Below are 15,421 nucleotides of genomic sequence, written 5' to 3' on the forward strand. Positions count from 1 at the left end.
ACGTTAAATTTCTAGTGTCACATCTTTCTAGTTACTCACAGGTTCCTAACAAGATTGACCTTAGGGATCACCTTCGGTCGACCGACGTCGGATTTTTGGGATTAACTCTCAAAGACCTTAGATCGACCCTAGGTCCCTACACAATCACTTGCACATATCCTCTCTTTCTTACAAATCATACCATGTGCATCACGGGTAAACTCTAGCAAGAATCTGGACTTAAAATAAAATTTGAAAAGGTTTCGATCGATCGAACCCAGCTGTGTATATTAAGTTCAGTTGACCGAACCACTCAGGAGTCAGCAGTTTGACCATGGTTTAGTTGACCAAACGGTTTTGAACATATCTTCCCCAATCGACCGAACTGGTTCGTGTCTAACACCCAACAGTTCAGTTGACCGAGCCTCTAGTTCATTTTTTATTGGGTCGACCGAACTTGGCAATTGGGTTGACCAAACTTAAAATACAGTTGACCGAAACCTCTCGGGTTAAACATTTTTACCTCATGTAAAACAAGGTTATTTTTAATTAAACATCATTAAATATTTTCCAAAATACTTAATATATCCCTAATGGTCATAATTTCTCCCAACTCTATATATACTACCTCATTTGTCATAATTAGAATGAGATTAGCATTTTAATTAAGTAAAATTCTCTCTAAATTTTTTATACTCTCATTTGCTTACACTTCATTTTTCAAACATATTATACTCTCTCTCTTTGATTCTTTCTTGCAAAAATCTTTTTAGTAGAGAGCATCACTATTTCATATACTCTTCACTTTGCAAATCAATTGCAACTGTGAATTGTGTTTGATCTTCATATTTGTGGGCTTGACTCATATATCATTTTATTAAGCTTATAATCACACACATCCATATTATTTAGAAAATCATTCTTGAGAGTTAGCTTTGCGATTTTCCCATATTGTTCTTCTTTTGATAAATCTTGTTTGGGAAAAGCAAATTTTTGCTTGTGAATCTTTGCATCCATATTATAAGATTCAAAAGCTTGCATATTATTCTTTTGATAAAACCTTTACAAGTTTAAACCCTAATATCTATTGTCTTGATTTTTGATAAAATATTTTTGTTGGATATTTGCTTAGGGTTTTAAAGTCTCTTTGAAAATACTATCTTGAATTAAGGGTCTCACTCTCACATATATACATACACACATTATAGAGAGTTGACACATAGATTTACAAGGTATCACTTGAGCATAAATCTTTATCATTGGGAGTGCATATTTTGGGTTGTAATTGTTGTACACATCTGCTTGTATTAGAAGCATTTTCTTGTACGCAATATTTGATTATCCGTTGTACTCCCAACATGCGTTCAGAAGAAGGAGACTAGTCATGTGAATAGTTTCGAATTGGTTCAGACCCGATTAAGAGAACTAAGTGCACCCTTATGTAAGGTGTTGTATTAGGTATCGCTCCACCCGTTAAGTGAGCCATAGTAGAATCCCCTTACTTGTGAGTTTGAGGCAAGGACGTAGGCGGTATTGGCTGAACCCCGATAACATGTCTTGTGTCTGCTTTTAAATTTTCACAATTTAAATTTCAGCACTTGAATGTTTGTGTTTAATTGTTTGAATAGTTTATTGAGTTTTTTATTATATAGAAAGACCCTAGGTTTGTGTAATATTGATGTAATTTGGATTGGACCTAGACAAAAGATTTTAAATACCCAATTCACCCCCCCTCTTGGGAATACACTAATTCCAACAAAAATACAAAAAAAAAAATTTATTTTTTAGCATATTTTTGTTATTTTAAATATTATTATAAACATTTATTTTAATATAATTAAAATAAAAAATCTTATTTATGTGTAAAATTAAAAAAAAAATTCATTAATTTTGAATATATGTTATTTTATTTCTCATGCATTCTTTTTTAAATAAGTAATATTTTTTACATTCTAAATGGAATCTTAGGAAAATCTTTGATCCAAGCATGGACTACAACCTTATTTATAGTACATTTTAAAAAATAATTCGAGACCCTTCAGACACTTGACTAATCTACAAAGATAATAAGTATGCGCCCCCACGGGCATGGAGTGGTGGAAAAGCATCAGTACGTAAGAAGGAGCATCAGGGATTTAATTCCAGGTAGATACACTCACGGAGCCAGGGGTACCTGTGGATGGTGAGAATTTACTCTGTGAGCCAGCGAGGACCGTGAATGGTAAGAGTTCGCTTTGTGAGCCAGCGGGGACCGTAGATGGTGAGAGTTCGCTGTGAGCCAAAGGGAACCGTGGATGGTAATGGAGATGTGTCTCGGGGGTCAGTTTGACCGAACATCCAACTGATGCACGGAAGCCGTATCCACATTCCGGACTTTACCTAATCAGTGACACCTAGGGGAGGATGCTGATCCGTAAGTTTGGTGCCGCACAAAGGGGTCCGAAGGGCTTGTTGGTGGCTAGAGTTCCTATAATAATAAAATATATATATTTATATATATATATATATATATATATATATAATAAGTCTGCTCCTTTATCCTTATCCACTTAAATACCAAAATATTATCTCAAATGAAAAGTCATAAGTTCAAAGGCTCGAACTTTGATAATTTATTAACCAGTGTTAACTTACTTCTAATCAAATCAAAGATCTTAACATTTATAATTCACTAAAAGACTAAGTCAAAGACTCTAGTAACATTTGTACTCTAAAAATTATAAAATTTTACCATATCTAATCTCCATGACACACTTTTTCTATCTCTCAAAAAAAAATTATTATTTGAATTTATAGAATTTCAATTATATTTATAATTCACTAAACAAATTTTGCATTGAGATTTACTTCACAATTGGGAGTTCGAATTTTAGTATTAAATATGAATTTATGTGTATTTGAACAAAATGTAATACAACATTATATCAAATTTCATTCAAACTCAAATATATTTAAATTTAAAATTTAAAATTCAAAATTTATATCATCAACAACTACTTAATAAGTTATAGGACAAAAGATACTAACCTGCCTTAAGATTTAGTAAAATGACATTGATTTTTTCTGAAATTTTAAGAAATTCAAAGACCCCATCTGAAGTTTGTCAAATAGATACAACCCTCTTTTTATATTTTACAAAAAGACAAATCTTATGAAAGAAAATTTATTTTATTTTATTTTTTTGATAAATTTTAGGAAATGTCAAACATATTTGACATCGTAGCGAAGATTAATGAAAATTTTAAAATTTTAAGAAAAGTTCATATCTTTTCGTCAAACCTTCAAAAAACGATCATATCTTTTTCTCTTTTTTTTTTTTGCCCTAAATCATAAAATGCATAAATAAATTCATATTTAATTTTTAACATAATGTGCAAAGAGTCCCATAAAAAATGAAGATAAGAAGGATTAGAAGGGCAGGTCACAATTAGGAAATGTGACTTATCAAGGGGGACCCTCCCTCCATACTATCACATGTTGCCCACTAGCCTCTACATCTGAACCCATTTAATGGGTGGGCCTTGCTTGGGTGGGATTGGGTCATCCCCCCACCAAAAATCAGATATTAACTCCCAAACACCCCCTTAACCCCATTTCAACATTTTAATTTATTGCGCATTAATTTACTACCTTATTATTTCTCTTTTGAAATTATCAATCCCTCTCTGGGTTGGACTTTGAATGGACCCTCTGCCTGGCTAGCCTAGCTACCAGCTAAATGCATGGTCCATGGATTAATAATAATATTAATAATTAATAATAAACATCAAATCAATCGTGTAACAACAACTGGTCTGGAGTAATCACCATCACCCATTTTCTTCCTGTCATCATCGCCCTTTTGAATTTCCTTTTGGGGTTGAGCTCCCCAGCTTAGCTAGTGATAATGCTAACTTAATTAATTAAACTACTTCCCTTTTGCATGTCGTCTAGCCATTTGGTAAACTTTTTTTTGGCTGTTCCTTGCCTATCTTTTAGATATTGGAACTATTCTTGAAGTTTTCTTGGCCCAAATTTTGCAAAAATGTTCATGATGTTGTCTGTAAAGAGATCTCAAAATCTTTGAAAAAAAAAAAAGAAAACAAAACTCATCTTTCTTATGAGATAAAATGAAGTCTTTCACGAGTAAAATTTATTATATCTACAAATTAAAGAAGATAATGCTTTACAAGAAAAAAATTAGGGTCTTCACAATTAGGGTCTTCTTGAAAAGTATAGTTTTCAAACGAGAAAAACTCCGAATAAATCGTGCAAGCTTTGATATCAACGCATGGCAGTCAAAATTGAATTTTCTTGACTTGAAAATCACTTTTGAAGTTATTTAGGACAAATTTTACAAAGTGCTAAAGATCATGTCTAGAAATAGGCGTCAAAATCTCTAGACCAAATTAAGACTTATTATTCTCACGAGAAATGCTTGTTAGGCTTTTTTTTAAGAATAGACTCTATTATATTCATGCATCAAAGAAAGTAATACATTACAAGATAATTACGAGACAACTTTTAACATCAAGAATGAGAGCATTCCTTGAAAATGAAAATTTTAAAATTAAAAGTTTAAATAAAGTGTAAAGATATGTAAACTTTTCTTGAATAAAATCTTGTCTCATATGAGAGTCGAAAAAAATTTTAACTCATGAAAGGCAGTAGCTGCTCATATCCAAATGAGAGGCTTCCTCCACAACAAAAGATGAAATACTACTTTCCTATGAATCGCCAAACAAATTTGAACAAAACTTTAACATGGGACAAGTGAAAAGTGGAGTAATAATAGAGAATTAAACCAAAACCATGAAAGCTAATGATAGCATTAGTAGCAAATGGTGGCTAGGGGCATGATTAGGCAACGGGGAGGGAGTAGGATTAGGGCTACGCGGCTTAGAGTTCCAGTGGAAGCACATTGGGTGTGGGGTAAAAACTAAAAACTAAAAACTAAAAATTGGACTAGCTGACAAAACACCCTCCCTCAGCCTCACCCTCACCCTCACCCTCACGCTTCATAGTCAAACCCAACTTCACAATTCCTAAAACCACATGCTGCACTTGAAGTAAAACAAATCCATCACGCCTCACTTTCCAATGAAAATTAGTATTACCCCCCAGCCCACATGACCTTGCTTGCTTTGGGGATATTGAAAGATCACACAACCCCCTCGCCTTCTTAAAAGAAGATTTCCCTCTACTCCCCCATTCCCATTTTCCATTCCAACCCAAACATGGATCATGCATGACCCTACCATAATTGGGCTCTCACACATTCTTACCTGGTTCAACCAATTGTACCTGGACAAGTGTCACCTTAGGTGCCAGACACTTGTGCAAGGCTGAGGGGCCTCACTTGTAGAGCCAATCATGGACTAACATGTGGCAACCCTAAGCCTAAGACCCCAAACTTTGAAAACCCAAAGCCCAAATTATTGAACTTTGTGAAGGGCAGGGCATGGGGGGGCCTGAATGATGATGGGTCCAAAAGGCAAGTACACAGGAGGTGCAATTATTCATGCCATGGATTTCATCCTAAGCAATTCTCAGAATTTCCCCGCACCCCCCAAGGGAGAAAAGGTTTTAATAAATACACCATTTGTTACTAAAACTTCAGGGGATTCAAATTCCCACTACCAAGGGAAAAAAGAAAAAAAAGAAAAAAGGGAAAGGAAAGGAAAGAGGGAAAAGAGAGTTTTCTTTCTCTTATATATATTTTCCTTTTCCCCCACTTTCTTTCCTCTCTTCCTCTGCTCTGAGAGAGACAGAGAGACAGAGACATGAAGAACACCATCAGGTGCTGCATCTCCTGCATTCTTCCGTGCGGAGCTCTGGACGTAATTCGGATTGTACACTCCAACGGGCGGGTGGAGGAGATTAGCGGCACCGTTCAGGCGGCGGAGATCATGAAGGCGCATCCCAAGCACGTCCTTAAGAAGTCGGCGTCGCCGTCGGCGTCGGAGGAAGGGGTTGTTCCGAAGATTGTGATTGTGCCTCCAGACGCGAAACTCCAGCGCGGGAAGATCTATTTTCTCATGCCGGCGCCGGAGAAGACCAGATCGAAGTCGTCGGCGAGGAGGAAGAAGAGGGAATCGGAAAGCAATGGAACTGGGAATTCCATGGCGAATCTCCTTGTCTCCGATCGGTACTTGAGTGAAATCCTCTCGGAAAAACTCTCGACGCAGAGGGATCGCCGGAGAGGGCGCGTCGGCGTGTGGAGGCCCCACTTGGAGAGCATTTCTGAAGCGCCCAGTGATCAGTAATGATGGGTTTGCAACTTTGCATATGTTTCGGTCGTTGGATTCATTTTGGGCTGATTTATCAAATTGGGGCTCAAGCTGCGGATTGAGTTGCGCCTTTTCTGTGTATATAAGCGTAGATACAAATATGCAAAGGGTTCATGGTTCGGCTTCCCCTGAAGTCTTTGTAGCTGCAGAAATTGTCAATTGGAGAGAGTATTTTTGTAATGTGGAGCTCTGTTGAGAGAGAGAGAGAGAGAGAGAGAGAGAGAGATGGATTAAGGATTAAAGCTGTGTGATTCTTGTTTTGATAATTAATTTGTGGGGGAAGAGTGCTGTTCCTGTTAATATATTGAAATATGAATGAAAGAGATCCCACTTCCAGAACTACTCTGCTGTGTTTAGAAATTTTATGAACAACAGTTAAAAAGGTGATTGTGATGCTGCCATTAAAGCAAACCCTCAACTATGTAATGGCCATTTTGTCTGGGATTTCGCCACTGGAAATGCTCAGATGGTGCACAGAGGCCAGGTAGTCTTTTTCTCTGTACGACTTTTGTTTTGGCATGGACGTAATGCTTATGTCAATCCCCACGAACTTCGCATCAGCAATAGATTAGTGGGGAAAGACTTGGATTCTTTGAATGAATATATCACGTCAGTTAAAAATTTCTGAGCAGAGCACAGGAGACCCAGTTCAGAGATGGTTTTCTCAACCAGGGTAGAGCAATTAAATTAATTAAAATGGAATGATTGTACTCTATTTGTAATTATTGTGAGTGTATCCTTTGATGATGTTAACAGAGCGAAAGCAGGGGACTTATCGTGTAGACTTTCGATGATCAAAAACCCTTTTGTTTTGGGTTAAACGATTCTGCTAAGCTGATCAAAGTGACTTCGAGGGAGATGGAATAATTGCCCCCGCGCGCTCGTTTCCACCATGGAATAATGCATCTCTAGCTTGCACAAACAGGAAGTGAGTTTATGTCTTCAAGCATTTTGTTCTCTTGGAGATGATTAGAAAAGGCCAATAACATCGCAAAAAGGGGATTAAGGTAGAGGTTGACCTCTCACCGGCTGCCCGCTGGATGAACAGAGCACCGTTATTGCCTTGGGCAAGCATAGATTCCATTCCAAAAATTCATGGTTCTTTATGCTCAGTTTGGGGATTTTGTTAGGAAGATTTATTTTCTTTTAGCCTCTTGGAACTCGGAAAAGAAAAAATAAAAGAAAAAAATTTACATTTTTACTTTTAGTCACTAAGAAAAATTAAAAAGAAAATAAAAAATTAATAATATTTGGTTCTATACATCATTAATATTTGAGTCCCTCCTTTTACTTTCCTTTCCTTCTCTAAGTAAAATCTTTTATCTAAATACACACTTTTTTGGCTTCATTTGCAACTTAGAAAAATTTAAGAAAAGAAAAAAAAAATGTAAAAGAATTTTAGTTTTCATGTTTGGTTATTAAGAAAATAAAATGCATACCAAATCTATAAATAAAAGTTTGATTTTACATATTATTAATATTTAATTTTTTTTAAAACATAGTCGTATTAAAATAAAATTTTATTTTGATAGTATTTAATAGAGAAGGAAAATATGAGGGAAAATAAGTTTTCTCCTTATTTTCCTTTCCTTTCTTTTTCCTACAAAAAATCTTTGATCCAAACGGATCCTATATTTTCCTTTTCCATCAATTACTATCAAAAATAAAAAATTTATTTTAGTATGACTAAAAATTAGGAAAACCAAATATTAATGATGTGTAAAATCAAATATTTGTTCATAAATTTGGTACATTTTTACTTTTATTTTACGTTTTTTTAATAATCAAATATAAAAATTTGAATTTTTTTGATATTTTTTACATTTTTTAAATATTTTTTGAGTTCTAAATAAGATCCTATTGTATCAAGAAAAAATTAGATTCTTTTGAAGCATATTCTTCCAATCAAGTCCTTCCTAGTAATTAAATTATTTCAATAATGGGTCTTATGATTTATATGTTTAGCCTACTTAGGTGGGTCTTACATGAAACTCACTTTTTAGAGTGATTTAATTAAACAAAAGTGATCTAACCAGAGGACTATGCTAGTCTTCAAGAGGACTTAAATTTTTTCCTCAAGGAACATACATATGTATTTGGACTCAAATTTTTTTTTCCATATATATGTATTTGGACTCTTGAGTGGATTTAAGATTCTAATCTTAAAAAGAAGTTAAAAGAATTTGAAATGAAAATTGAGTTATACATTTTTGTGCAACTCTGATTTAATAAGCTTTCTAATTTATCCAAATAGTTTTTTTTTTCTTTTTTATACATATAAACAGTCTCATTTGGGCACGTAGTACTAATTTCTCTAATCTATGAGAAATTATTAGAAATACTAGATATATACATGGAACCCTAATATGATTTCATCGTTTTATGCATTTTATTAGGTGATTTTTTTATACACATTGTGAAATCATGTTAGATCTGGTGTATACACCCGATGTACCTAATATTTTCTCCTAATTGAGACCCTAATACTCCCTCAAGCTCGTACACTGAATTGCAAAAAAAAAAAAAAAAACAAACAAATAAATCACTCCTTATAAACTAATTTAAAAAATACTATTATTTAGGATTGATTAACAATTGCAAAATAAGTAAAATGTGTTTTTTGAGGTATATTCAAATATGCAATCTAATATAATAATATTATTTTAAAAGAGAAAAGAATATCCCAGGTGCATTCTTGTATATTTTGAATTTTCATACCCTAACTTAAGAGATACTATAATTAATGAGAAGGAGACACCTTCTTTCAACAGGGGGACAAGTGGCCCTAAGCTGCAGCAAAAGTATAAGCAATGGGCACTAGCAAATATAGGAGGAAGAGAGAAATGTTGAAAGTGAGTGCTTCAACTACCTTCTATACTATAGGACTAGATTGGCTTCCCCTCCTCTATAATGCAACTAATTTTTTTGAATATTGAAATATTTGTCACGTAATAACAAGCATTAATGTAGGTTAAGTGATGTGAGACCATACTAAACAAGCATTAATGTAGTACTAAATTTCTCTAATTCAAGAGAAATTATTAGATATACTAGATATATACATCGAACCCTAATATGATTTCACCATTGTATGTATTTTATAAAAATAGGTAATTTTTCTATACACATCGTGAAAACATATTATATCTAGTGTATACACCCTACGTACGTAATATTTTCTCTTAATTGAGACCATAATACTCCCTCAAGATCATAGACTCGAGTTGCGAAAAAAAAATAAACAAACAAACAAATAAATCACTTCTTATAAACTAAGAAAAAATTACTATTATTTGGGATTGATTAACAATCGCAAAATAAGCAAAATGTGTTTTTGAGGTATATTAAAATATGCAATCTAATATAATAACATTATTTTAAAAGAGAAAAAAAAAATATCTCAGGTGCATTCTTTTATATTTTGAATTTTCATACCCTAATTTAAGAGATACTGTAATTAATGAGAAGGAGACACTTTCTTTCAACCAGCGGGACAAGTGGCCCTAAGCTGCCGCCAAAGTTATGCAATGGGCACTAGAGAAATGTTGAAAGCGAATACTTCAACTACCTTCAATACTATAGGACTAAATTGGCTTCGCCTCCTCTATAATGCAACCTATTTTTTTGAATATTGAAATATTTGCCACATAATAACAAGCATTAATATAGGTTAAGTCATGTGAGACCATACTAAACAAACTTATCATGTGGTAAAATCTTAAATACAAAGCATCGGTACTATGCATTAGTGAGTAGCAAAGGAGTCAAGGCCAACCTAGCTGCACATCAAAGGTAAAGTCATATACTAGAAAAACGCTAGTCATTTAGAAGTTAGATGTCAAGGATGAGCTCTTGGAGCAGCACCAGAAAAGGGAAGCTTAAGAAAAAAAGGATATCAAGGTACATAAATGAATTAGTTACCAACTATAAGAATAAAGTCGACCTCATTCTTACGACTTTAGAAGGAGATCAATTGGAGTATTCTTTTTGGGTTTTGTATTCAAAACATCTAATGATAAAGTAGAATAAGATGCCTTGCTTGTTGATTTGAAGGTGGAGACAACTGTAGGAGCTTGAGCTATAAAGACTTTATGTGACTCCCAACCGACAATAAACCAAGACTTGAGGAGTTATAAGGTTGGAGACTCCTCCTTGGCACAATATTAATGCAAAGTTAAGAAACTTGACTAATAGTGAGGAGTTTTGACTTACATTAAGTACCAAAAGAAGCAAACCGTTTAGCCTAACACACTTTACAGGTTGACAACTAGCTTAACTTTACAAGGAAAGGTGTTTGTAAAAGTTACCCATAGAATAATGTAGAATCTTTTTTTTTTTTTTAAGGTACACTAAATCAATTTAGATCCTTGTGTTAGGAAATTTTAATTTCCTATTGTGGATTCACATATTTAAAAGCAATTATGTTAATGTTAATTTAACATCTATTGGGAATGAACTTTGAAATGTGTAGAAACCTAGCACTATGTTAATTTAGGACTGATGGGCTTCTAAAATAATCTAATATATATGGAACACCTAATAGGTCTATGGTCCCCATGTAAGAACCCGAAATATGAAAAATGGGTTTAAATATTAAGAGAGGGGCAAAATTGGAAATTGCCCGGGTCAAAGGGCTACAAAAGGAAATTATCATTTCTTCCAAGCTAAGCAAACTTAGATTTTTATCTCTCTCCCTCTCTCTAAACCTCTCCCTACTCCTTCTCTCTAGAATTCTTCGCCGATCATTGATGAAATCAAAAAACGGAAGCTACCATGAGGATCGTGGAAGGATTCTCTACAACTTCTACGGATCGGAATCTCGTTTCAGAAATTTTCGAGTTTCGGCGTAAATTTGAGGTAAGGCTCGATTTTCAATTCTGATCTGGTAGATTTGTAGGTAACTGTCTTGTGAACATATTCTGTACTGTGATTCGTAGGTTTTGGAACTCGGTTCGCTGTTTAGGGACCTTGGAGTTTGGGATTTGCTTACGGGATTAAGGTAAGGGGAACTATATTTATATTGGTTATTTTTGAAATTGGACTCGGTGGAACTGTGGTCTACGGTCCTATGTATATTTTGACTACTCATTTGGGAGGATCTAACAGGTAAAACTATGAGTTTTTCATTATTACAGTTTTGGGAAAAAGGGAGCGACGGGCTGAATCTCAGGTTTTGTTGAAAACCGAGTATATATATGTGATTTATACTATGATATTGGGATGGTCGTGCCTTGACTTTGTTTAAACTGTATTTGTTTGAAAAACCATGATTTAGATTACCAAATGAGTGTGGTTTATTTGGTTATATAAGCATGCATGTGTGTGTGATATGTTGAAATGCTAGTAGGAACGTGGTTCCGAAATTGTTCCAAGTATTGAAAGTGTCTAGCTCTATATCCGAGGGCGTGTTATCGCCTTCCATGTAGGCAAGAGTGTCCGGCTCTATATTCGAGGGAGTGAGCCTATTCCGACAGATCAGGCCGAAGGGTGTGGATCCACCAATTTAGCGTTGGTACGATACCATGGGAGTCGGGGACTAGCCATGTGTCGGTGGCGCCGTGTTCGCGGGTTGGCTACGAGCCAATGCCGTATGTCGCTTGTGATGACCCAAAATATATATATATATATATATATATATAAATATATATATTTAATTAAAGTACAATAATAATAAAATACTAAAAATGGTCATTAAGTTAATATCAATACAGAAGTGTTTTTCTGTAGGATCCTTGATTCCATGTTTGATGCCTAAGAAAGACCTTGTCTTAGCGAGTGCTCAGAGACCATTGCGGCTCCGTCGCTCCCTGGAGGTCGGCCTGGTCAAAATAGAATTTCATAGGATAAACAGGATAGACACTATTTATATATGTAAATAAGTACATAAAATAATGTTTTAACTGATATAATTTGTAGAAATATATGATAAAATAATTATAATATAGGTATCTTATGTGAGGCCCACAAGACTGTGTGGGGCCCACATGAGTCCCAAAGCCGTATGGAGGTTTACACGAGTCTCAAAGCTATGTAGGATGTATAAAATCGTATAAGAGTTATTCGAGTTACGTAGGATCCATTCGAGTCTCGAAGTTGTGTGGGGCCCACATGAGTTTTCAAAATTCAAATTTAATTTTTGTTCAAAAATAAATTATAAAATAAATAAATGCTAAAAATAGTTTAAAAGTAAAAACAATGATAATAATGATTAAGAAAAATAATAAAATAATAAAATAATTAATTAGCTAATTGACTAATTAATTAGGTAAGTGATTAATTAAAAATTTATTTAATGGGAATGGTGGCAAACACTCCCACATGGCCTCCATCCCCATCCCATACTCAACCCATACTTTGCCCATCCCTTACCCATTCTTTAATTTTTAAAAAATTATAATTTCACCCATCTCCCCATACTTTTATAAATTTCATTTCTTCCTCAAAATTTTCCTATAAATAGGGAGCTCTCAACCTTCATTTTTCACAACAATTTTTCAAGAAAAAGAAGGATTAGTGAGTAAAAGAATTTGTGGTGGAGAGAGAATTTTTGAATAAATTCTCAATCACCCACTCTTTCCGATCTCATTTCTTAGAGATAGTTACAGTGTTCATAAGGAAGAAGGTAAGTAAATTTTGATTATGTTAGTTTTTTTTATTTAAAATTCATATCTGAGTTTATTTTATAAGTAAATTTCTATTATGTTAATTAGTTCCATAAAATTTTCATGAGTTTATTTTTACGCGTATTTAATTATACCAATTCTATCTTTAATATACTTGCATCTATTTTTGGGTTAAGAAATGTTCTAATCCCCTCGGGTAAATTTTCAGCATTTATTTCTATTCAAAAATAAAATTATATATATTTTTAACACAAAAATTGTGTGGCATGAGTTTATTTCTACGTTACATTTTTTTATGAAAATATGAGTAAAGATTAGATTTTCATAATATTATTTTAAATTGCATAAATTATAATAAGATGATTTTAAAACCCCTTATGGCAACGAAAGTTCAAAGTTACAGATGCTCGGTACCGCAGTTTAAAGTTTATACGGATCAGAGTGCACCCACGCTGTTTACAGAGTGGTTATTTATGTTAATGGATTTCTCCTGAGTGCACACCTGGTTCCGGACCAGGACTTAATAAGGAAAATCTCACTTAAAGTTTACGTACGTTGATTTAGTTTGGTCGGCCAGCCAGCTAAATCCAGTCTTCGGACCGCACAACCCAGTCATGGGGGTAAACATGACTTACGGCAAATGGGCCTAAGGGTGGTTTTTATAATATATGTTTATACATATTTAATTACGTGTACAAAGTTACTGATGATTTGAAGGAAAAGTGTAAGTTTACGTGAAAAGGATCATTTTGATGCTTAAATGACGATCTAAAGAAAACGTATAAGGAAAAGTATATGTATGTTTATCATTAAATGTTTATACAGTTTTAAAATTAAAAGTTTAATTTAACAGTTATAGTATATAATTATAAAATTTTTACTGTTGTAATTGATGACAAAAGTTTTATGTAGAAATTTTTAAATTTATATTTATTCTAAAAGAAAATTTGAAGTTATAGTATTAAAATTGTTTTACAAATTTTTTTAAAAAAACTCATTTTGGCCACACACTAATAATAATCTTATTTACTTACTGAGCATCGTCTCACTCCAATCATATTTTTATTTCAGATAACTCTGAAGAGCATGTTGGAAATCAGGCTTAGCAAGCATGTGAGTGGGGATAGAAAAATAAAGATTTGTTTAGAAAAATTAGTATGATGTCAAATATTTATGCTTGTGTAATTTTTCTTCTTTTGAAATAAATGATTGTAATATGGATAATTAGCGCTCTGATTTAATAAAAATTGAGTTTATTTTGCTTCCGCTATAAATTAGTAGTAAAAAATTAATATCCCAGACCCCTCGGGGTCGGGGTGTTACATCGCAGGCCGGCTTCGGGCCGAAGAGTGTGACGACACTGAGGATTACTGATCATGTGTATGTATTGTGATGAGGCTGCGTATAAATGGCCCCCGTATGTGTGCGTGTATGCACTGTGTAAATTAGTACTGGAATGCATTTAACTGCATGTATGTTGTATCATGATTACACTCAAATGCCACACATCGATATAACATGTGTTCTTCCTTACTGAGAGGTGTCTCACCCCTGCTGTACGTACATTTTTACAGGTCCTTCGGGTAACCGAAACTAGAGTCCTGGTGTAGGGAGCGTAGTGGCCGATGTACCGCGTTTAGCGCTAGGTAAGTGCTAGGACTGTAATTTTAGTGGGTTGCCATTTTAGGATGTGTTGGGCACCCGTTTGTACGTTTTTGATAGAGCATTGTGTCTGCTCTTGTATAGACTCTGGTATGGTACTACATATGTATATAGATGACCTTTTTCCGCTGCGTTTATGATTGTGTTTGGATGTGTTTAGGGTTCCTAGGAACCCCACGGGGTCAGACCCTCATCCTTTGTACTGTATTTGTAATAATTTGTATGATACAGGGACAGGTTAGATTATATTTTCACCCTCGTGTCCCATTTCCAAGTTCGGGGTGTGACTGCTTGGTATCAAAGCTAACCAGGTTACTAGATCTTGTAGACTTGGTTAGGCTTAGTTATGAGTACATACCAGAGTATAGGATGTGGATATGTGTAGAGTTGGTTGAGGGTTGTTCAGTTGCTTGATTGGGAATTGTCGATGGTATTCCATGTTTTTCCTGGGATGACGATTCCAATAAAAGCAGGGCAGATCATTGATGACTTTCGTGTTAGTATGATAGGACAAACCTAGACCTAGCAGGAAGTAGTTAACACGATTAGTGTAGATCATTGTGTTAACTGTATGTGTTATAGGAAAACTGATAGATTCCTATTGTATTGCAGAATGGAGCCCAAGGATAATAACCTGGGAAGTGGCTCCGAGGAGACTGTGAGTGATGAGTCTCCTTCTGTGCCTCGGGGTTTGACGAGGTAGGTATTGCTGGAGATCGGGGGGAGTGTGAGGAGACGCGAGCGCTCTCCTACTACTGCGGGGGTGCACCATTGAGAGGTTCACATGCATGCATCCTCCGATGTTCTCTGGAGGACCTAACCCGACGACAGCAGAGGACTGGATGGAAAAGACTAAGAGGATCTTGGAGGTCTTGCACTGCACGGATA

The 15,421-nt window shown here is 34.7% G+C and overlaps 1 protein-coding gene across 1 annotated transcript; it reads left to right on the forward strand.

Annotated features, from left to right (window-relative positions):
- Nucleotides 1-5,427: 5,427 nt before the first annotated feature.
- Nucleotides 5,428-6,590, forward strand: LOC131144489 (uncharacterized). Its single transcript, XM_058093172.1, has one exon. The coding sequence runs from the start codon at nucleotides 5,742-5,744 to the stop codon at nucleotides 6,222-6,224; it is 483 nt and encodes a 160-aa protein (XP_057949155.1). The 5' UTR covers nucleotides 5,428-5,741; the 3' UTR covers nucleotides 6,225-6,590.
- Nucleotides 6,591-15,421: the final 8,831 nt, after the last annotated feature.

This window comes from Malania oleifera, chromosome 12, assembly GCF_029873635.1.
Source record: "Malania oleifera isolate guangnan ecotype guangnan chromosome 12, ASM2987363v1, whole genome shotgun sequence".
Taxonomy (NCBI): Eukaryota; Viridiplantae; Streptophyta; class Magnoliopsida; order Santalales; family Ximeniaceae; genus Malania; species Malania oleifera.